The sequence below is a fragment of the Ornithodoros turicata genome, unplaced genomic scaffold, assembly GCF_037126465.1.
Source record: "Ornithodoros turicata isolate Travis unplaced genomic scaffold, ASM3712646v1 ctg00000843.1, whole genome shotgun sequence".
NCBI lineage: Eukaryota > Metazoa > Arthropoda > Arachnida > Ixodida > Argasidae > Ornithodoros > Ornithodoros turicata.
This window is the reverse complement of record NW_026999404.1, coordinates 283,009-304,594: the sequence shown is the minus strand read 5'-3', so window position 1 is coordinate 304,594 and position 21,586 is coordinate 283,009. Positions and strand designations below refer to the sequence as shown.

Here is a 21,586-nt window from a genome sequence, read left to right as displayed (position 1 = left end):
AACCAAGACTGAATGAGATAGCCCGAAGAGATACATGCATTTGTAAGGTAAAAGTAAAAAAAAAAAAAAAAAAGACACATGTGAACACATAAGCAGCGCATATGCTCATATCATAAATGTGGCAACGTTGTTTGTTTGTTTTCAGCCTTCTTCCTTCGGTCCTCTTTCTGCAGTTCAATTAATAGTGGATCAATCAACCAAGACTAATAACTCAATGTTTGACACCTTTTAATCATAGGTTGTATATGCCGGAATGCTCTGCACCCATGACTACGTAATAGCGCCAATGCGTTCCCGGATTGGAAAAAAATAAAGAAGAGAGAGAGAGAGAAGGAACGAAAGAAAAACAAGAGGAAGTTGAGCGCGAGAGACGCAATTGCACGGGAAAGGAACTTTTAACATGCCTCGAGTCATTGCGACGAAATTACTCGTAAAAGGAACGAGTTTCTTGACAGGTTCATGGAGCTTAAAAGTAATGAGTTTAGTTACAAGTCTTAGTGCGGACTTGCTTTCAGCGCCTCTTTTTTTTTCTCTTTTTGTAGCGTCGGACCAGCTTTTTCGACTGGTGATTAAAGATTTAATGGCAGTCATTTCGACTTTGTGCGGCATAGACAAGTTGGATTTTAGATAACAATCAGATTTGCGGCAGAGCTGTTCTTGTTTTTATTCTCAGTTCACCTCCTATTCTAAAACAACTGCACTGCCTGCGTTAGTGCGGTGGGATTCCCGCACAGAGAAGCAGAAGCTATTCAAATTAACGTCACCCGACCTCCCAACGTGGTATTTCGTTGGTTAGACAGAAAGCGAGGGTGTAGCATCCAACGAGTAGTTCGCACACGAACAAGTTATTTGCCACTTGGGGTAGCATTCCGCTCAATGAGCGGAAGTCATCCCCATATCATCGTCACCATGTATTTCTCTCTCTCTCTCTCTCTCTTGCCACTCAAAGATCCGTGCGTCCCAAAACCTTTGAGTCAGTAACGCGAAAAACCTTGAGGCGGCAACGTTAAACGACACGCAACCAAGGGTCCAATCTAATCTAATCTCTGGTTTATTCCAAAGAAAAACTACAAAAGCAATAAAAGGCCAAATAATACACGACCTGCGCCCTTATGATTGATTACGTAACGCCACCGCGCGAAACATACTGGCGGGGACCAGGGTTGCAGAGTTGCCACTCCGGGGTTGGAATGATTCCGGAATCATTCCAGATTTATCATAGCCCGGAATGGAATCTGAATGGAATGGAATTCGTTTTTTTTTTTTTTTCGCAGGCGGAATGGAATTGGAATAGACTGGTCTGTGTGCCACACGGTCAAGGGCGAAATAACCTTGTCTTTTTGCTTTTTCGGTGATGGGTAATGTCAATCTCCTCTATAGCACTGCTAGGCTACCGAGCACGGTTACCGGTTCCTTTTCTTTTATTGATGGAATTAAAGGAATGGAATGGGGTTGCCAAGCCATTCCAAGAGTGGGAATTGGCCATACCTTTTCATTCCGAGGAGTTGAAAGGAATGGAATTATCGCAAATCTCCATTCCGAGGAATGGAGATTTGTGAGAGTTAAATGGCTTGGCAACCCCATTCCATTCCTTTAATTCCACCAATAAAAGAAAAGGGACCGGTAACCGTGCCATTTTTTCTTTTCAAAATCAATCAATCAATCCATTCCTCGGAATGGATTTGGAATGAAATGGGTGATCACATTCCGCAACCCTGGTCGGCACTATCAGCTTTATCAGCTTATCAGCCGACGCGTTTTTCCAATTTCTTGCCCACCACAGCAAAATATAACCCCGTACCGGTCTTCTCGTGACGTCACATGATTGTAAACAGAGGGTAGCCTATATAGACAGTTTTTGGCAACCGCTGGTAAGGTTATCGCGCCTATCGGAGCCAATCGCAGTCGCGCGTGAGTGACTCAGAATCTCATCCACTGATTGGCTCCCCAAGCAGCAGAATGTACTGAAAGTCGAGTGCAATAGGGGTGGACGGGTAGGTGGAAGACCTTGAACGAACAGGTGAAACGAAAGAACATTGATAAGACACATACCGTCCACCCCTATTATACTCGACTTTCGGTACATTGTGCTGCTTGGGTCCCGTTGATACCGTTTGACGCAAGCGACGTTATCAACGGCTTGCTAAAACTCTCTAATCTCATTCAATCAGTCTCAACGCAATAACCAAAACCACCGATAATTTGGTAATATGCCGAGGCCGCACATGCCCATGTTCCAGCGATCGCGATGACTCAGCGCAGTTCGTATTCCCACCCCGGTAACGGGAACATTCTCTCCGTGCTGAAGTGCAGACACAACAACAAGTGGTGGAAGAAGCCACAGTCATAAACATGTCCCTTCCACCAGTAACGCAGCGGGTGATAGCGCCTCGCAGTCGTAAACACCTCACAGTTTTTCCCGCTACACTATAGGGACACTTAGGGCAACAACCGTCAAGAGCGATTTATCGTTCACGCTTCCAGTCGCATTAAATTTCCCTCCTCTCCCGCAATCGATTACCGACTCTCTCTATTGAGACTCAGAACCGCAGGCCCTGAATTCGGGGAAAGCGAATCGTATACCCCCGTTCAGCTGTGAGGCGTCGTAAATTGTGTCTCTGTCGGATTAAAAAGAAAGGAAGCTGCAAAAAAGAAGAAAGAAGAAGTCGTCTGGAATATAGGCTGATTTGCGGCGTATCAGACGTCACGGTTTATGGATATTTATTACTTGGCAGACGACTAATAATTGGAAGCTTTTGCGTCGTGAAGTAGCTGTGATCGTGGGTGACGCAGCAGTGGTCGGTCTGTGGATTAATTGTGCCCACCTGGTGGTCCTTTGCACCCCGTATTTAACGCCTGTATAGCGGAAGACAACGTGGCTAACCTATTTGTACCATGCCATCGAATGCTGCTTGGTATACTATGTGTACGATGCGGGTACGTTGCAAACTGATCAACCGGGATCGGCAACGGACCAGTTATTTACAACAGACCAATTGCTTGACCAGATATCGCATTCTCTGTTCAGCGATCAAGCACCACAGTTCTACGGTAATACATGGCGAGGCGACTTCGAGAACACTGTTTACAAAACAAACCTATAGGACTTGAAAAATTTCGTTAGCAATAACCCTGGCCTCTTTTAGCGTGATGTACCATTGTGTAGGGGACCTATAGAGTAACTCTGATGGAATGCCTTGGGGCAAGGTGCGAGCTTCAGGGGAGCTGCCAGATAGAATTGAACAGTCAATTCTAGGTGTGCGAAGGGAATTCGTGGAAAAGCTCTCTTGGACGACACAAAGCTGTTGATATTCTGATCGAGTACATATGCTTTCCACATGGCAAGATACCAACATCTTTCGAGTTGCATAGTTGCATATAGAAGAGAAATGCATATCCACAGAGGTCTTTCTATCACGGTACGCTCTTCTCCGTGGTATTCTCGACCGTAATCATTACGGCAGCGATTCCCGCGTATGGCTTCACCGCAATACTTGGATGCTTTGTGAGGAAAATATTATCCAGTACGGTGAACAAGTCATTTCCCAAATGTTGATGCTGAAAATATTTCGGATTTAGTCTTGAAGCAATCCAGTTGGCTGGAAAAAGAGATATGGAGATAGCTCATCTAGTGTAGAAAATGTATGGAGATAAGATATCGTGGATAGGCCTCGTGTATCCGGACGATCCAAATTTATTTTCCGTTCCATACCGCTTACGCCTTACCGCCGTCGAACGAAGACTTCGCTTCCACCTCACTCTTCGAGCACAGTATCGGATACTGTGGTACACAATTATGCTCCATATAAAGCTACATGTAATAGAACTGCGGCGTCGGAACACCTCCCGTAATGGTCGTCGTGTAATTGCTGTTCTTGGTTTCAATATCTACCTGCCCTTTCTGTCCTGCTAGCGTCCGGTTATATATTACGTGTTTTACAAATGCTCACACGTCAGTCAGTGTAATGTGTCCTTGAAGGCTAACCCCTAAAGACGATTAAACGAACTAGGTAAATGAGTGATAGTCCAGCACAAGAAGTGACAATTCCCGTAAACAGCGCTGCACCATAGGATTGCTTAACTACCTGCGGGATACCAGTCTCCTCAGAAGCCTGTGATATCATGTGTGGGACGGCGGAAGTCCTCTGGCCTCTGGCCCCACATCGCCTGACTCTGACTGCACGAGGAACTTGACTATTCACTAAGGAATTATTTACCAAGGAATAGCAAGCTGTCCTTTCTGGCTGACCTTTCCTGCCAAAACAAACACCCATAGGGCTGGTTCGATTCGTGTAGTGGTATTTTCTTTTCTCCTCTAATATAATGTAATCTTTAGTGATATCGTCATATAGCGTGCGTAGATAAGATGCATAGATTGACTCATATTGAGTGTGTATGACGTCAACGAAGCACACCTTCGATAAAACACCGGGCGATAAGCACTGAAGTAGAAACACATACATAGCCGAGGTCACATCGTAAATAATTTACCGTTTTATCACCTTGGTCGGGCTTCTCGGACGTATATCTTTCTATCCTGTGTTCCACTCGCGGGTCAAGAATGCTATGCCGGAAATATCCCTGCAGCGCTTAATATCCTAGGTGATGAAGGCTTCGCCGTAGCTGTTTCATCGCAAGGCGCATGTTGTATCTCAGGCGTCGAAGGGTCTTACCATTATTGCCTCTCAGAAGCTAACGACCTCTGAGCTGACTCCCTGAAACAACAGCAATTACAACTGTTTATGCCCATCCCTTATCGCTACGATATGCGTCGAAGGAGACAGAAGAGCGTTGTTGTTCCTATTTGATTGTAATTAATAAGATTTTCTGTATTGTACCGCCCCCCCTTCCCCAAATAACATCATCATGATTGATTGATTGATTGATTGAAAGAAAGAACATCATCATCTTGTGTTCTCGGTGATAGGAATTGTTTTGTTTCTCGAGAACGATATCCATGGTTGGACCACCATTTAGGATCATGCGTGCTTCCTATTTTTCGAAAATAGCGCGAGACCGCAATGTGTCGCTCTCGCGGTCGGCGAGGATCCGCGAGAGCGTGTCTATGCGAATTAAACCATGGCCAACAAGAAAACCGCTTTGTTTGACGACGCCAGTTATTCTACTACTGACGACGCAATGTGGACACTTTTTTCGTTTCTTGATTCCTGCAGTGTCGCATGCAATCGATCGCGGCCGCATCGTTCACGTTTGGTAACCATCCTCGGGCCTTTATGGTCTAACCAAGATCGAACATCGTCAAGCTCTGGAGTTTCTCCTGATTTTTCTCCGTGACACGGGTCCCCTCTCTATCCTATGGTGTGTCTGCGTACCTCTGTGTGTGTTTTTGCCTAGCGTCCTGTTGATGTTGTTTCACTGACTCCACTGACCGTCGACTCCTTTTCAGCGTCTTTCATCGTCAGGTCCCATCTCATTCCGTCCATTGTGCCTTGGAGGGATTTCCGAAGGCCTTCCAGACGAATGTCGGCACAGTTCCCCCTGGAGTCGGGCCAGGACGCATACTAACCCCCCTGTCCCTCACTCCTTCCATCTGTCCTCTCTCCATCTTTCCACGTCTGTACGCCGCTGATAGCCACAGTTGCTTCGCGGCGCTAACACGGAATAAAAAAAAGTATCTTGGGGTAGTGGGCCGCACCCCATGTGGCGAATTTCCCCATTCATCATCATCATTAATTTATCTGTTGTCTGTCGATAATATCACTGTCACACGGCAGTGCCAGCGACCATTGACATCAATGTCCATCGAAAATGCAGGTAGCACCACCTAGCGTGTAATTTGTCAACCTATCAGGAAACATTGGATCCAATGTTCGTTGAGAAGTTCACGCGTTATACGCTTGGTGGCGCTACGCGCGTTTTCAATGGTCATTGAAGACTGCCCGTGTGACAGTGGTAGTCTGGCTTGTCATTGCGGCGCTGAAAGCGAGGAACGCAAGGGCCCCAACCTACGCATAGAGAGACGCCGCTGCGTGCATAACGGAGTTTCAGTACATCGTACGCCATAGCCTTTGCGTGCGTAAGGAATAGCGGTGATGGTTTTGTGCACGCCCATAACAGAAGGAGAGCTTCACGTCTGTAGCCCTCCGTCTGCAGTGCAGCGGGTACGTGTAACAACGCAGAGGCCTTTCCTGTTCGTTCGAAAGAAGGCACTTTTTAATGGATGTAAACAGTGCGATATAAACACAGGTGGCAGTGGAAGCGGAGCGTCTGGACCGTGACCTTCTAGTGATTTATCTCGGCTACGGAGTCTTGTTACGCTGAATCATCCCACACGTGCTTCGGCACATACGTTTTGACAGTCTTCCAGGCACTGACCTCGAAAGGTGCTGTGCAGTAAGCAGTTTTCGCGTTTGACAGGGAACTCATTACAGCAAACAAAAGCTGGCGGCTTGCACTATTGTGTTTGTGAAGGGCTTTTCGCTCTGACAGATCGTCTTTGTTACAACAGTACAGTGTTTCGGTTTCGTGACCCCCTTTCATTCACGTGACGTACACATGAAAAAAAAAAAATATATATATATATAAGTAAGAAGAAACGTCAGTCGATGACCACGGGGTGTGCTCGTATCGTGGAACGCCGTTTCATCGTACTGTATAGCACACAGTTATCTTTCTAGATTCGTACTGCTTGCTTTCCGCAATTGAAGAATAAAGAGACTGGAAACGACTTGAAGCACTGTCGACGAACGAAAATACACTCATATATAAAGAGACGATGATGAGACGGCGCTGACGCCGGCCAGCAGGCTGGTCGCAGCCTGGTCGCAGCCTGGTCGCAGCCCTACTGCCATTTCTAGATAGTGAAAGATGATGATGGAGATGAGGATTCAGGTGATCAAAGCAGGGTAGAGAGGTCTGTTGATGACAGGAAATCCCAAAGGTGACGGAGACCTTGGTGCATATGCGCGCTACTGGTCCAGGGGCCCAGCACCAAACACCACTGGAGCTATCTAAATTTATTATGCCGCAAGCTTCCATGCAGCAGACTCCATTTCTTGAGGTGACAAAGATACGCTAATTGAGTTTTAGTTTATAAAAAAATATAAAAAGTGCGAAAAGTATACGGTCTAGTGCACGAGAAATCTGGAACAGCTTCTTTTTTTTTTTCTTTTTCGGAAAACCTGCGTGGAAGAGGTTCGGGACGATTACAAACGTGAGAGCGAAATACTCTTTGCGTGACGTCCCTCATAACGTGACGATAATTAATTATCTCGAATCTCTGAAGTATATTATCTAACAGGAGGCGTTTATCGTTTATTCTGCGTCCCGTCGGCGCAAGGCTAGTGTTACTTGTCCGCGAAACACACGTCATACGTACAGAAACCCGACGTATCCGCGCTTGCGTGTGAAGCCCACAACATAATTAACGATATCTGTGGTGCAACACTCTCATGGCGTGGCCTTTTTTAATCGCATTCTTCCATCTAATATTTCGACAGAGGGTTTCAAGCTGGAGTACATGGATGTCTGGCTGGAGTATATACGCTCACAGATAAAAACGAAAGACTCATTATACCGCTTGATCTGATCTGCTGGTGGATCTGGATCTGGTGGGTCTTAGTACCAATATTACGTCCTATGGAGAAAGAGACTTCATTCGAAGATTTTTCAGCCATGTGCCGTTAATCGCTACGATCACTATCGGCAAGGATGCATGCATCCTTGCCGATAGTGATCGTAACCACGATATGCACGGACAGAGTTACCTGTTTCACGTGGATGACTGTAACGAATAGTTTTTTTTAATCTTCAAATAAGAAAAACCTGCTTCAGTTAACCCATTCTCCGTAAAAGGTGAAAATATAGTATTCTGTCATCTCCATATTATTCTTTTTTCAAACTATCTATCTATCCATTCCAAGTGTTTTTGTTTTCTCTTTATCTTTTCATTTCCACTTAATATCTATTCCGTTAAAGTTCTCATGAGGTAACTTGTCTGATATGTATAATGCTGTGGTTCTTAACTTTTGTTATTTGATCGTGCCAGCACAACCTCAAGGAAATTATTGTACTGGGGCAACTGTGTAAAAGTGAGTTAGTGTAATAGATGACGTCCAAGTGGCAAATTTTTGTTGAGATTTAATTAAATATTTAATTATTTAATTAAATAATTATTCGGAACTTATTATGTATTACTTATATTTATTATATTTAATGCTTATTATTTAAAAATTATTGAATTGTTTACTTAATTGTTTGTTTCGTCGCAAGATATCGCTTTTTCCTGGGTCGTTTGATACCGCTTGAGGTTTACCGGATTCATTCGACTGTTTCACAACGCCCCGCAGGTAACGCGTTGTGGGTTGCCATAGATGCTTGTACAGCTATCGTCAACCTTAATAATAACACTGAAAAAAAAAAAAATGGTCTCGTTCCCGAGCGCGATTACAGCAACCCTTGAGGCCACGAGGAAGTCTTAGTTGAACGCAAGGATATTGTTCACTTATCCCCCAGTGCCCCTGTTGTGCTGGGAAGTACGAAAAAGCTTAACTGTATTTGAAATGAATTCGCTAATTTAGATGGCTTCTGTTTACAAATTTCGGACTACTCGTAAAGTAACACAGCGTAATATAGTTTTCGATTAAAAGTACCACGCGACTAATAGTAACGAGCGTAGTTTCATGACAACAGTAACGATTATTTCGTATTTGCTAGTCACGTTATGCGAGACGCTGCTGACTTTCAAATCTAAAGAACGTATTTAGAAAAAAAAGTAGTTTTTGTATCCACCTGTCCGTGAATGTGTACTTTTATGAAGTTTAGAAAGCTAATATGCCAAAATTACCTTTCCTAAATGCAACTACCTGCCACTTGGCTTCGCACTTCTCCGCACAACACGCGTGCATTGCGGCGAAACCCACTGCTAGCAGCGCACAAGAAAGAAGAAACCGTCGTTAACGTACATCAATCACGCTCCGGTTGCGCGGTAAAAAATGTTATGAAATTCAAGTAGGCGCATTGAAGTTGTGCGTCGCAGAACGCCCGCCTGTGAAGTAATCTTTCATTAACCGTAGTTACGCCCAGCGCGTAATGGCATTTTGAAAAATCGTCCTCGTAATAGGGTGTAATTATAAAGTCCTTCCCCCTTTCAGATGCGCCTGCTTGCCAGGAGACTGTTTGTCGCCCGATTGTCCTCCGGATACAATTCCCAAGTTGGTCAAACGCGGCAACCAAATACCTGGTTCTTGCTGCGATACGTACGAATGCGCGGCCGGTAAGTACTTTTACTTTCACTTTACTTTTCGTGCCTACTTGTACTGACCAGCGCAACCTCTTCGGGTCTGCACACGGATACGACAGGTAGAATTTAGAGCCGCGTGAACGCTGGAATTTTTCGAAGACCGAAGCGAATAACTGTGCTTTCGATTCGTATTGCGAATCGAATACGCTTATTACTACGCATAAGTAGTAATTAAGTGGGATCTTTCGAACATTTTTACGTAGACCACTGTGTTCCCTCAGGTTGCTTTGCTCGCTTTCCATTTAACGTAGTCTACGAATAATTCTTCAAGGTCTGTCGACGTCGCGGTCTGTAGAAATCGATCTGCATAAACGTGAAATGATTTAATGTAAGGTAGTTGCGGAGATGTGTTGACGTAACCCGTTTTAATGTTTACCAAGTCATTGCGCGAAGACGCCTTGTTCCCATAGCGAAAATTTTAGCTACAGAGAAGCATTTGTCTACGCTGGCCGTTGTTATCGCTGAACTGCCGCTCTGTATATTTTGTCAGTGTTTGTAACGTAAACGTCGTAAAAGGAGAACTCCAGATGCTCACCCGCATTATAGTGCGTGGCTCATCGCAGAACTGTAACCTTGAAGAAGTTTACCCGTTTATAACGATATCTTTTCAGTGAGCAGCGACGGGTCCTGCCGCGTCGACAAACAGACGTACAAGAACGGTGAAACGTGGCGAAACAAGTGTGGTTCGTGCTCCTGCCGCAACGGCGTCGCAAATTGTCACGATTATCCTTGCAAAGGAGTTGACACGCATTGTTCCTGGTTGCACAAGGCCGAGGGGGAGTGCTGCCCGCTTTGTCTCGGTAAGCCTCAAAGTCTTGCAATAGAACAGTAACAAATTGCTCACGGTGTTCACAAATTAGTAGTGTCTATGTAGAGCGACATTCTTGGACGAATTTAAATTGACACATAAACAGTTCGTTATAACGGTACGTTAACCTCGGTTATAACGATTGCCCTTGTACTATATAGAGTGCATACGACGAGAAAACTTGCGTTGCTGTTCAAGTTATATCGGTGATACTTAGCATTCGGACATTGCTGCTCTGGGCATGGCGCTCTTTCATTCAAAGTGGCAGTATTTGCAAAAGGCGCAATATGAAAAAAAAAGTACTCATTACAAAAAAGTACTAATTACAATTTCAGACGGTCGTCGTAGCAACTAGAATAAAATATCCTCCAGGCTATGGCATTCGCCCTGATGGTGGAAGATTCAAAAAAGCAATAAATAATCAATACAAGGGCAGTTGCTAACGACGATCTCGATTTCAGCGATGGAATAACAAAGAATGGCTTTCACATCGACCTTGAAAATACACGGATTGCACAATTATTGCGCGAGAGGCGGTGATGGCGGTAGTGCTAGTGCTGAAAGAGCTCGCTGTTGTCGGCCTCACAGAGGTGAACAACGTGAGGACTAACGCGCTGCGTGGAATTTGTGTCCCCCCGGAGCGCAAGAAGACAGACGAGAGACCTCTCCATGAGATAACTGATGTTCTGAGGCTGGAACAACATAGAAGGGACAATCACATACAAGGCCTCAAGTTGCCTAAGAAATTAACGATGAAAGATGAAAGTCACTGAAAAGGTTAGCCAGCTGTAGGACTCGAACCCACATCTTCTGGATTACCTGTTCGTAAACACATGACGTCATAGTGTTCGTCATCGCCACCAAATTGGTAGAGTTGAACTGGGCTCGAAGCTATAGGGGCGAACAAGGTCGCGCCCGAAAGCCACGGTCTTGAGGGGATTACGATGGTCCCTGAAAGGGACGCGACCTTCGGTCCTACTTTTCTTTCAATAGGAGGCAGCGAACCAGTGCCCATTCTTAAAACCGAGCCCTCCCTTTCCGATTTGTTTCGGTTTCAGTCTGTCTACCAACGTCATGATGACGTTTCTCGGGTAGAGGTCTACAGTATATTGAGAGCCAACCAACCAGACGCGCGAAAAGTAGAGAACAAATGCAGACGTCGGCCCCACTGGTGCAGAAAACTGCCTCAGAACACTTGGTCTGCGTGTTAGACAACGTCGTTGTGAGCGTTGAATCCGAAAGGGTGGCCTCAGCACCTCTGTCTATCAGAAAGTGCAGAAGGGCGCAAAGTACGCAGGTCGTCTGCTCATTTGGCCATGCCCCAAGCACATGCTCCAAGTTGAGCGGTCCACGGTCCAGCCTGCTTAGGGCGCTCTTCGTACTGTCAGCTAGACATGAAGCATCTAGATTATGCAGCCCATAAAAGTTCATACTTCATCACAGCCCTCATGTTTTGTACGATGAGCACTATAGTAACCGTTGTATTCTGTTGTCTTCGACAGGTTGTCTGACATCGTCGGGTCGCCAGGTGAACAATAGTGAGCAATGGAAGGAGGACGACTGTACGTGGTGCGAATGCGTCGCTGGTCGAGCAAAGTGCGAAACGCAGATGTGTGAGACTAAGTGTGTGAATGCAGTGAAGCAGCCTGGGATGTGCTGTCCGGCATGCGAGAGTAAGGTCTGCTTGTGCTTCATCCCTGTAGGTGTCTCAGAATATCTGATGTGACGACATTCTAACAGTCGCGTTAAACAAATAGAAAATAGTTCGAACATGCTGGAAGCATCCCGTCCTACTGGTTTGGCTCAGTGGTGAACGTTTCAGCCCAGAACGCCAGATTATTATCATGGTACATGCCGCTTGATGACGTCGTATTCAGCACGGAAGACATTGAACAGTATAGTGCTGGGCCCTGAATCGTCATTGTGTAAATCATCTTTCTACATTCGTTTTGAAATAAGTGATACGCTGCATCGACATGTTTGATGATACTGACTCTTCATATCAATAACTGGGTACCAGACTTCAGCAGCACTACTTGACGACTTCTGTTAACCCTGCAATCTAAATAAAGGCGCATTGGTGTCAACTTATTTGCACGAGTAACTGCGAACACCTTTGATACGACATTTTCGTTCTTTTTCTTCTTCTTGGAATCACAGAGCCGTCTCAGCTCCTCAGTATCTACCAGCATCACGGTCCAAACGGAACACAGATGTGTTCCCATGGCAACCGCAGCGTCTGGCGCGACAAATGTCGCCAGTGCGCATGCCACGACGGTCGAGAATTCTGCTCTCCGATTGCCTGTCCTCGGACATACTGCGATCACCCAATACTGGAACCTGGATCATGCTGCCCTATATGTCTGAGTAAGTCATCACAAACGTTTCTGTCACCTTGATTTCTGACAACTTTCTGACGGGCTCTCCGTTCTTGACGCAGACGATGCAGCGAGCCCGTTCCAGCAATCTCCCGCAAGTGCCGCTGTCTGCCAAGGACTGGACGGTCACGTGCACCGCGAGGGAGACACCTGGTGGCTGGACGACTGCACGCAGTGCGTCTGTATCGAGGGCTTAGCGCTGTGCGACTCAGCTCCCTGTCCCGCAGCACCGTGTGCGAACCCTGTGAAGAAGCCCGGTCAATGCTGCGCAGCTTGTGCAGGTATATATATCTCATTGCTCGTTGGGACTAGAGGTGTGCACGGGTGTGGATATATCCGCACTACATCTTTCTTTGCGGTAAAGTATAGAATTTTGAAGCCCGCGCGGTTAAAATGCCGACAGAAGCGCGCCTCTGCGATGTGCGCAGTATCCGCATTTTATCCGCAAATAAGCATTACAGTGTCCCTGCAGACGTTCCTTAGCCGTGCGTCCTGTAAAAATGCGCACCTCTGCGGCGCGCGCGGATATCCGCATTTTATCCGCAAATAAGCATTATAGTGTCCCTCCGACATTCCTTAGCCGTCCGTCCCGTAAAAACGCACACCTCAGTGGTGTGCGCGGATATCCGCATTTTATCCGCAAATAAGCATTATAGTGTCCCTCCGACATTCCTTAGCTGTCCGTCCCGTAAAAGCGCCCACCTCCGCGGTGTGCGCGGATGCCCGCATTTTATCCGCAAATAAGCATTATAGTGTCCCTGCCGACGTTCCCTAGCCGTCCGTCACGTAAAAGCGCGCACCAGTCTGCGGCGTGCGCGGATATCCTCATTTTAGCCGCAAATAAGCATTACAGTGTCCCTGGCGACGTTCCTTAGCCGTCCGCCCCGTAAAAGCGCGCACCTCTGCGGTGTGCGCGGATGTCCGCATTTTATCCGCAAATAAGCATTATAGTGTCTCTGCCGACGTTCCTTAACCGTCCGTCCCATAAAAGGACGCACCAGTCTGCAGTGTGCGTGGATAGCCGCATTTTATCCGCAAATAAGCACTATAGTGTCACTGCCGACGTTCCTTAGCCGGCCGTCCCGTAAAAGCGCGCACCTCTGCGGTGTGCGTGGATATCCGCATTTTATCCGCAAATAAGCACTATAGTGTCACTGCCGACGTTCCTTAGCCGGCCGTCCCGTAAAAGCGCGCACCTCTGCGGTGTGCGTGGATATCCGCATTTTATCCGCAAATAAGCACTATAGTGTCACTGCCGACGTTCCTTAGCCGTCCGTCCCGTAAAAGCGCGCACCTCTGCGGTGTGCGCGGATATCCGCATTTTATCTGCGTGTAAGCATTATAGTGTCACTGCCGACGTTCCTTAGCCGTCCGTCCCGTAAAAGCGCGCACTTATGCGGTGTGCGCGGTTATCCGCATTTTAGTCGCAAATAAGCATTATAGTGTCCCTGCCGACGTTCCTTAGCCGTCCGTCCCGTAAAAGCGCGCACCTCTGCGGTGTGCGCGGATATCCGCATTTTATCTGCGTGTAAGCATTATAGTGTCACTGCCGACGTTCCTTAGCCGTCCGTCCCGTAAAAGCGCGCACTTATGCGGTGTGCGCGGTTATCCGCATTTTAGTCGCAAATAAGCATTATAGTGTCCCTGCCGACGTTCCTTAGCCGTCCGTCCCGTAAAAGCGCGCACCTCTGCGGTGTGCGCGGATATCCGCATTTTATCCGCAAATGAGCACTATAGTGTCACTGCCGACGTTCCTTAGCCGTCCGTCCCGTAAAAGCGCGCACTTATGCGGTGTGCGCGGTTATCCGCATTTTAGTCGCAAATAAGCATTATAGTGTCCCTGCCGACGTTCCTTAGCCGTCCGTCCCGTAAAAGCGCGCACCTCTGCGGTGTGCGCGGATGTCCGCATTTTAGTCGCAAATAAGCATTATAGTGTCCCTGCCGACGTTCCTTAGCCGTCCGTCCCGTAAAAGCGCGCACCTCTGCGGTGTGCGCGGATATCCGCATTTTATCCGCAAATGAGCACTATAGTGTCACTGCCGACGTTCCTTAGCCGTCCGTCCCGTAAAAGCGCGCACTTATGCGGTGTGCGCGGATATCCGCATTTTATCCGCAAATGAGCACTATAGTGTCACTGCCGACGTTCCTTAGCCGTCCGTCCCGTAAAAGCGCGCACTTATGCGGTGTGCGCGGATACCGCATTTTATTCACAAATATGCCGACGTCCATTAGCCGTAATTGAGAGCACGCGGTATACCTGAATTGGCGTCGAAGGGTCACACCCTTGCATCTTAGAGCATTTGTCCACTATTATTGGACAACTGTGGGTAGAAAGCTGTGGAACAATTTCGTCATGCAGATTTTCCTACAAATGGAATGACTGCGGATGTGCGGATATGATTAATATCCGCGAGGATATGCCTATTTCAGCTAAAGCGGATCGGGTTGCAGATCTCTCACAGCCGGATACCGTGCGGATTCTGTCACCTTTATCCCCGCTCACCTCTGGCTACTGCTCGCGCTTGTTATATACGTGTGTTGCGCTTACGCATCCCTGGCAATGAAGCAGGTAGAGCCTTTGATGGCAGATGAACGTTCCAAGCTTTACTTTTTTTTTCTCCGTACTGTATCTGTCTCAATGTTCTGTACCAATATCTTGCGCAATTAATATTTTATTTGTGATGCTCGATTTCTTCCACAGCAAAGGTGTGCACGCTAGCGATAGTCATGCAAATCGCGGTATCATCATTTAATGTAACGTGTGACCAGTACAAAATATGGTGATGTCAATGGTTACAGTCCTAACGAACTTCCTAGCAGAGCTCCGCAAGCTTGATAGCGTCGAGCTCACCTTACAGTTTTCCGTAAAGGAGCAGTGAGGTGACATTTAACGTGGCTCGAAATCCTGTCTAATCTAATCCGTCATCTATATACGCCGTTGGAGATAAAGGAGAGCCAATAGCGCGCCAGGAGAAATACTGCTGTGCCACCATGCGCCATCAGTAGGGGAGTGGCACGGAGGGCTCGCGTAGTGTTATATGGGGGGCTGTCTTAACAGCCAGTACGGAAGCAGAGTGAGTATGATGGATTACATTATCTGGCGGAGGAGGAAGCGTGACGTCTCTGTGTCCGGCCATCCTATCAGCGGCGCAGTGATATCTCTAGACCTGACGGACTAGATTTCCGTTCCTTCTTAAATTGAACACGACTATAGACGGTCGTGTCCGGCGTGTACCCTGCGTTACCGTCGTACCGGGAACGTCATCTCTTTTGTGGAAATCCTTGCGCCACGATTTTTCAGAGCCGTAGCATAGGCGATAAATAACTGTGCAAAAAAAAAAAAAATCCCGGTTACACGATTACAAATCGTCGTGAAACAGGCCCATACCCGCTTGAGCTGCGGCGGCCTACGTCACGAGTCACATGCCAGGGGGATACTCTACGCCACGACGTTCCCTCGTTCTCTGATACGCATTATCTTTCCAAGAGTGGAGTGGCCCGTCGTTCTTTCGCAGGACCGTGTTTTACTCGTTGCAGAAGACGCCGCACCTAAAAAAGGAAAAAAGAAACGTAGGTCACCTCAGCGCTCCTGCAAGGCACACCATGTATTTTTTTTTTCTTCAGAAACTGTTCACAAAACATTTCCGTCGGAACGCGAGCATTTCCTGAGAAGATTAGTTTATAAGAGCAGTAGCTGCGATCTCTCTCCCAGTTCCTTCTGGCTTGTGACGTCAGATCAGGCGAGCACTTTTATTGGCTGTCCAGAGTCGTCTGCTCTGCTTCAGACGCGAAACGGACGGCCCCAAATACGACCACAAAAAGAAATAAAGAAGAAGGCACGCGCCTCATTATTGGGCGGTGACGTAACGTCACAGACTGGCAGCCGAGGGAAGCAGCTTTTCTGTTCCGCGAGATTTGAATGCTCTCTTGTGCACCAGGATTGCGCGATGCATTCCTACTTTTTGTGCATATATGTGACCCATGGGTTGTAATCTGAAAATCAACTCTTTCTGACATTTTTTTAATGCGTGAGCATTAGAAGCGGCGTTTCGAGGAAAAGTGTCGGTGTCGATCTGTCGTGTAAACGTGGAGAGGGAAGTACGCCGCACGAGAGAGGCGGAGGGAAGTGGAGTGTTGAGAGTAAGAGAAAATAGGTCACGGAGCGGAAGCGGTCTTGGCGGCGCGCCAGATACGCGGGCTAGTCCGAACTTGCGGGTGTGCAAGGCGCGTATGGGCTGAATTCAAATACAGAATGGAGTGCCAACCGAGTACGAGTGCCGGGCTAAGTAGGCGCCAAAAGAAGACGGATTCTGAGCGAAATCGACGAGCCGCCGAAACCTAGGAACAAAGCAAAGAAACATCAGGCAGCGGATGCCGCTGCTCGGCACCGAAAGCGGGCGAACGAGACAGAGGAAGAGCGAAAGCAGTGTTTCAAAATACGCCGCCGGCGGAGAAGAAGGCTTACGCCGCTGTTGTGGCTGTGTAGTTAGTAACAGTTAGTGATAGTTACGGGTTGATAGGGGTAGATAGTGGTAGTGGGTGGGTTGGCCGAATGCCTGACGCATTTCCACCGCCTTAATTACATTAATCGTCGTTCAATCTTTCTATCCCTTCCAAGCTCCTTTATGTGTTGTTGTGTTAGGGTAGTACCAGCATTCTTGATACCACGCTACTCAGGTTCTAGGTTTCGCTCTGCGAGATTGCTCTAACAGATACTTAGTGAATTTACGATCGCGAAGGGACACGATGTCCAGTGTGTTCACCCATCAGCGACATAGGGGTTCTACGCGGAAATGCTCATAGCTACAGTTGCTTCGCGGCGATAACACGAACAAATATATATATATAAACGCGGAAATACCGTGTAGAGTTTGCATAAATGTGGCGTTTACTGCTTCCTGCACAGACCTGATGATTGATTTCTTTTTTGGCTTCCGCGCAGACAATGACCACCTGGGAAGCAATCATTCCAATCAACTGCCGTGTTCCAACGGCATGAAACACGGCCAGACGTGGCGTCCAGAACCCTGCCTCAGCTGCATCTGCCGAGCGGGGAAGGAACACTGTTACCGAGACATGTGTCCGGTGCTCTCGTGTCTTGAGCCTCTGTTCTTCAAGGACAAGTGTTGTCCTGCGTGTCCAGGTACAGAAACGCAGCATTGATACCTAAGGGCAGCCAATAAATGTTTTATCTTTGATGCATTTCAGCGCCTGCTTCGAAGTCATCGATAAACTGCCACACAGACGGCAAGATGTACCAAGATGGTGCTCTGTGGGCACCGGACAACTGCAAGCGTTGTCACTGTGTTAGCGGGCAAGTGAAATGTTTCGAGATGGGTTGTCAACATGATCTCTGCCGTTCCAGCGGCCACACGTCTGGCTGCTGCGCTCATTGCCCAGGTCTGCATTTTGCTGCCACTTCTTGCGGGCGGCCCCACAGACAGTAGGCCGCGGTTCCGTGGTATCGCTATACGCGGACATCGCTATAACCGATATTTTTATTCCTTACAGAAGTAGTATCCAACAAATTTGGCCAATGCACTTTGGGCAGCCTAACGTTCGCCGACGGCGAACACCGCGCCCTGGATAACTGCAACCGCTGTCAGTGCGACAGGGGTCGGCTCCGGTGCCAGGAGACGATGTGTCCCCAGGACTTCTGTCGAACTCGCAACCATTCGTCTGGAAACTGCTGCATGCAATGTCCAGGTATAGTATCCAAGAACTATTGATAAAAATTATCCGGGGTACATTTTGACTTTCGTGGCCTCTGCAATGACCTTCCTTGCCTAACAAGGCGTGTACCTTCTTTCTCAGAACTCGAGCGTCAAGGTACCCGCGAGCGTGCCGGTTTCATCACGGCGGTGGTGGTCCTTGTGGGCGTGCTTGCCATCATGGGGAGCTACACTTTCTACCTGTGGAGAAAGCACGTTGTGAAGGGCTACGCTCGCCCGGTGCAGCAACCGGCCTACAAGAAGACAGCCAATGGATACGTCTGAATGCGTGTGATATACAACCTTTAAAGAAAAAAAAAGTATTTATGCCAAAGGTCAAAGTGAGAGACAGATAGTCTTTCGCGCGATGGACGAACAAATCGGAAGAGGACCAATCGAAGGAACGGTTCTCACACTGAAACCGGTGTGGGAACCAGGTGTGTTTGTGTGCGTGAGTGTGCTGTCGATGATGGATTCAGTGTGCGAGTCTAGACGGCTCAGTTTTTAAGAGGCTTATTTTTTATTCTTTTAAGGATGTATATGAAGCATCGGGGGTGGGGAGACAAGATGTATGTACCTATTTACGGTGTGAGACAAATGTATGTACAGGATTCAAATTGCATGGTGTTCCTTTTAGTTTTTAAGAATGCACGGAATAAACGTAAACATGATTACGTACATACTTTCTTTTCTATTCCTGTCTTGTCAACGAGTTCGCCAGGGGTTTCCAACATATTATGCATTCTTTGTCTGAACCTGTCACATTGCTGTCACAGCTACGTCTGGTACCACCACCAAGAAGTCATGGGGCTAGTATGCAGTTAGACATGCGCCGCACAGCAGCGAGTTTTAAAAATTCGTGGTCCTGTATAGCAGGAATAAGGTTGCGTTCAGGTACACATCCTGACAGCACACAAATTGTCTCAATATCGCAGCTTCTTGTCTACAAACTGTCCTTGTCTTCAAACCCCTTGCGCCCAAACTGTCCTTGCCTACAAACTCATTGCCCACAAACTCATTGCCCACAAACTCATTGCCCGCAAACTCATTGCCCGCAAACTCATTGCCCGCAAACTCATTGCCCGCAAACTCATTGCCCGCAAACTCATTGCCCGCAAACTCATTGCCCGCAAACTCATTGCCCGCAAACTCATTGCCCGCAAACTCATTGCCCGCAAACTCATTGCCCACAAACTCATTGCCCACAAACTGTCCTTGCCTACAAACTCCTTGTCCACAAACTGTCCTTTCCCAGAAACTCCTTGTCTACAAACGTAAAATGTGCAAAAAAGAAAAGGGAAATATATAAAAGTAAAATAAAAAGAAAGCAAAGAATTGGGAAATGAAGGATAAACTAACAATAGATGAAAGCAAGATGAGATAGATTAAAGACAAAGATGACTTTAAAAAAAATATGTGGGTAAATCCTTTGAGGGTCAGGGTGGGACACTGACGGATGAGATGGCACGACTTGAGTTCACAGGCTGTTCATGAGACGTGTGTCGCTGAGGAACGTCGAAACTGCTTTTGTCACAGACCGCTGTGTGGGATGTTGTACTGGGCCGAGCGGAGTGCCCAAAGTAAAGTCTGTGCCCCATAGCTCGAGTAGGCGTCATCTGAGCGCGACTCGAGGGGTGTCGAATCTGCGGCAGTCGAGGAGAAGATGTGGAATATCAGCTTCATCAGCGCAAGTAGGGCATTTGGGTGAATGGAAGACTCATCTTATAGAGAAGCAGATGTGTGCTGGTGACATTAAGTCGTAGTCGGTGTAGTACGGACGCTTCTCGACGCGAGCAGTGGTGTGTTTGGCAACGAAATCCATCGACGGGTCGATGGACCGGAGATGATCGTCTACTCGGACAGCGCCTTCTCGAAACTACCGCTGTGGCGGATTCGGCGTATCTGTAATCGACATGCTGAAGTTGAAAGTGGTAGTGGACAGTTATTGACGGGGACGTCCCCATGTGCCCGACATGCTAAGGCGTCTGCGCGGGTGTTTCCGTGCAGGCCGGTGTGACTGGGTGCCCATTGGAAACACAGGCTATGACCCAAGGATAGAAGTCGGTTGTATGTTGCGACTATCATGGTGTCTAGGCCGCCGATTGTTCTGGTACAATAATTTGCCAGAGCCTCTAGCGCCGCCTTACTGCCCGTGAACACAGTCCACGCGCCATGCGCTGATACCGCATTGTGGTTCAACGCGGTCAGTATAGCGAAGAGCTCTGATTTGGTAGATGACGTTTCGTTGGGGACTTTCTGTGCCACTTCAATGTTTTCATGTGGGATCTAAAAGGCTGCTGTTGAACCGCCTTGAGCCACTGCTCCATCGGTCTATACACAGGGAGTCGTTGAGAGTAAGCTGAGCTGAGGTGCTCGTTGATGAGCAACAACGGGAAGCACAGAGGTTTTCACCTCAATGTGGAATTGCACCAGGGATGTGGTCACATATAGGAGGCCTACGAAGAGTCCACATTGGCGGGACATAGGAACGCACTGATGGTGTGGTGGAGAGGCACAGTTTCAGGCGGTCAACAGCGCTGTCGAAGCTAGAGTCCGGCCAGTCAATATCGATCAGCCGAAGATAATGGTAGGGGTGCTGTGTGAGGCAACGCGCATAAATCCGTAGTGTTTCCACGCCCAGTGGGACGCCTGCTGGCGTTTCGCGTGCATCTGCCAGGATAGGGTAGGTCTCTGTCGTTCGGGGAACTCCCAAACAGACGCGGAGGCTTCGGGCCTGAATATTGAGAAGCTGTATTGTATTGAGAAAATACACGGAGGTCGTGCATGCGATAATGTGATCCCAGGCAGCACAATGCACTGAAAGTCGAGTGCAATAGGGGTGGACGGTATGTGTCTTATCAATGTTCCTTCGTTTCAAGCGTCTGTTCAAGGTCTTCCACCTACCCGTCCACCCCTATTGCACTCGACTTTCAGTACATTGTGCTACTAGGGATACAACCAGGCGTTCGAAATTATCAGTATTCCTGCCGGGACGTGCAGCATGCGGCCACACAATAGTTATCTTCACCATATACTTCCCAGTGTACTGGGAAGCACAATGTACTGAAAGTCGAGTGCAATAAGGGTGGACGGGTAGGTGGAAGGCCTTGAACAGGCTCGTGCAACTAAAGGTCATTGATAAGACACATACCGTCCACGCCTATTGCACTTGACTTTCAGTACATTGTGCTGCTTGGGTTAGCGCGGAATGGTAGTCGGCTGGCTGATGCCATGCCTTGCCTGGAGAAAGCTTTCCAGTAGAAGAGATAGCGTAATCCCTTTATCAAGTATCGAAGTGCCATTTTTTTAGGAGCGCGACATCTGTCGATAACCGCGAATTTGACAGGTGGTGCCTGAAATGTGATATTCGCAAGACAGTTGTTCACTCTGCCGAGATACCCTTGATTTACTACGCTGGGGACGCCGG

General features: G+C 47.7%; 1 protein-coding gene across 1 annotated transcript in view; it reads left to right on the top strand.

The window, feature by feature from the left end:
* LOC135375236 (cysteine-rich motor neuron 1 protein-like) overlaps positions 1–18,837 on the top strand; it is a 50,423-nt gene extending 31,586 nt beyond the window's left edge. Inside the window, exons 3-11 of the mRNA XM_064607968.1 lie at positions 9,114–9,235; positions 9,874–10,062; positions 11,573–11,743; positions 12,231–12,437; positions 12,511–12,729; positions 17,391–17,591; positions 17,657–17,848; positions 17,960–18,154; positions 18,263–18,837. Coding sequence (XP_064464038.1) covers positions 9,114–9,235; positions 9,874–10,062; positions 11,573–11,743; positions 12,231–12,437; positions 12,511–12,729; positions 17,391–17,591; positions 17,657–17,848; positions 17,960–18,154; positions 18,263–18,444 — 1,678 coding nt within the window. The 3' untranslated portion in view covers positions 18,445–18,837. The remainder of the gene's footprint in view (positions 1–9,113; positions 9,236–9,873; positions 10,063–11,572; positions 11,744–12,230; positions 12,438–12,510; positions 12,730–17,390; positions 17,592–17,656; positions 17,849–17,959; positions 18,155–18,262) is intronic.
* The last annotated feature ends 2,749 nt before the right edge of the window (positions 18,838–21,586 follow it).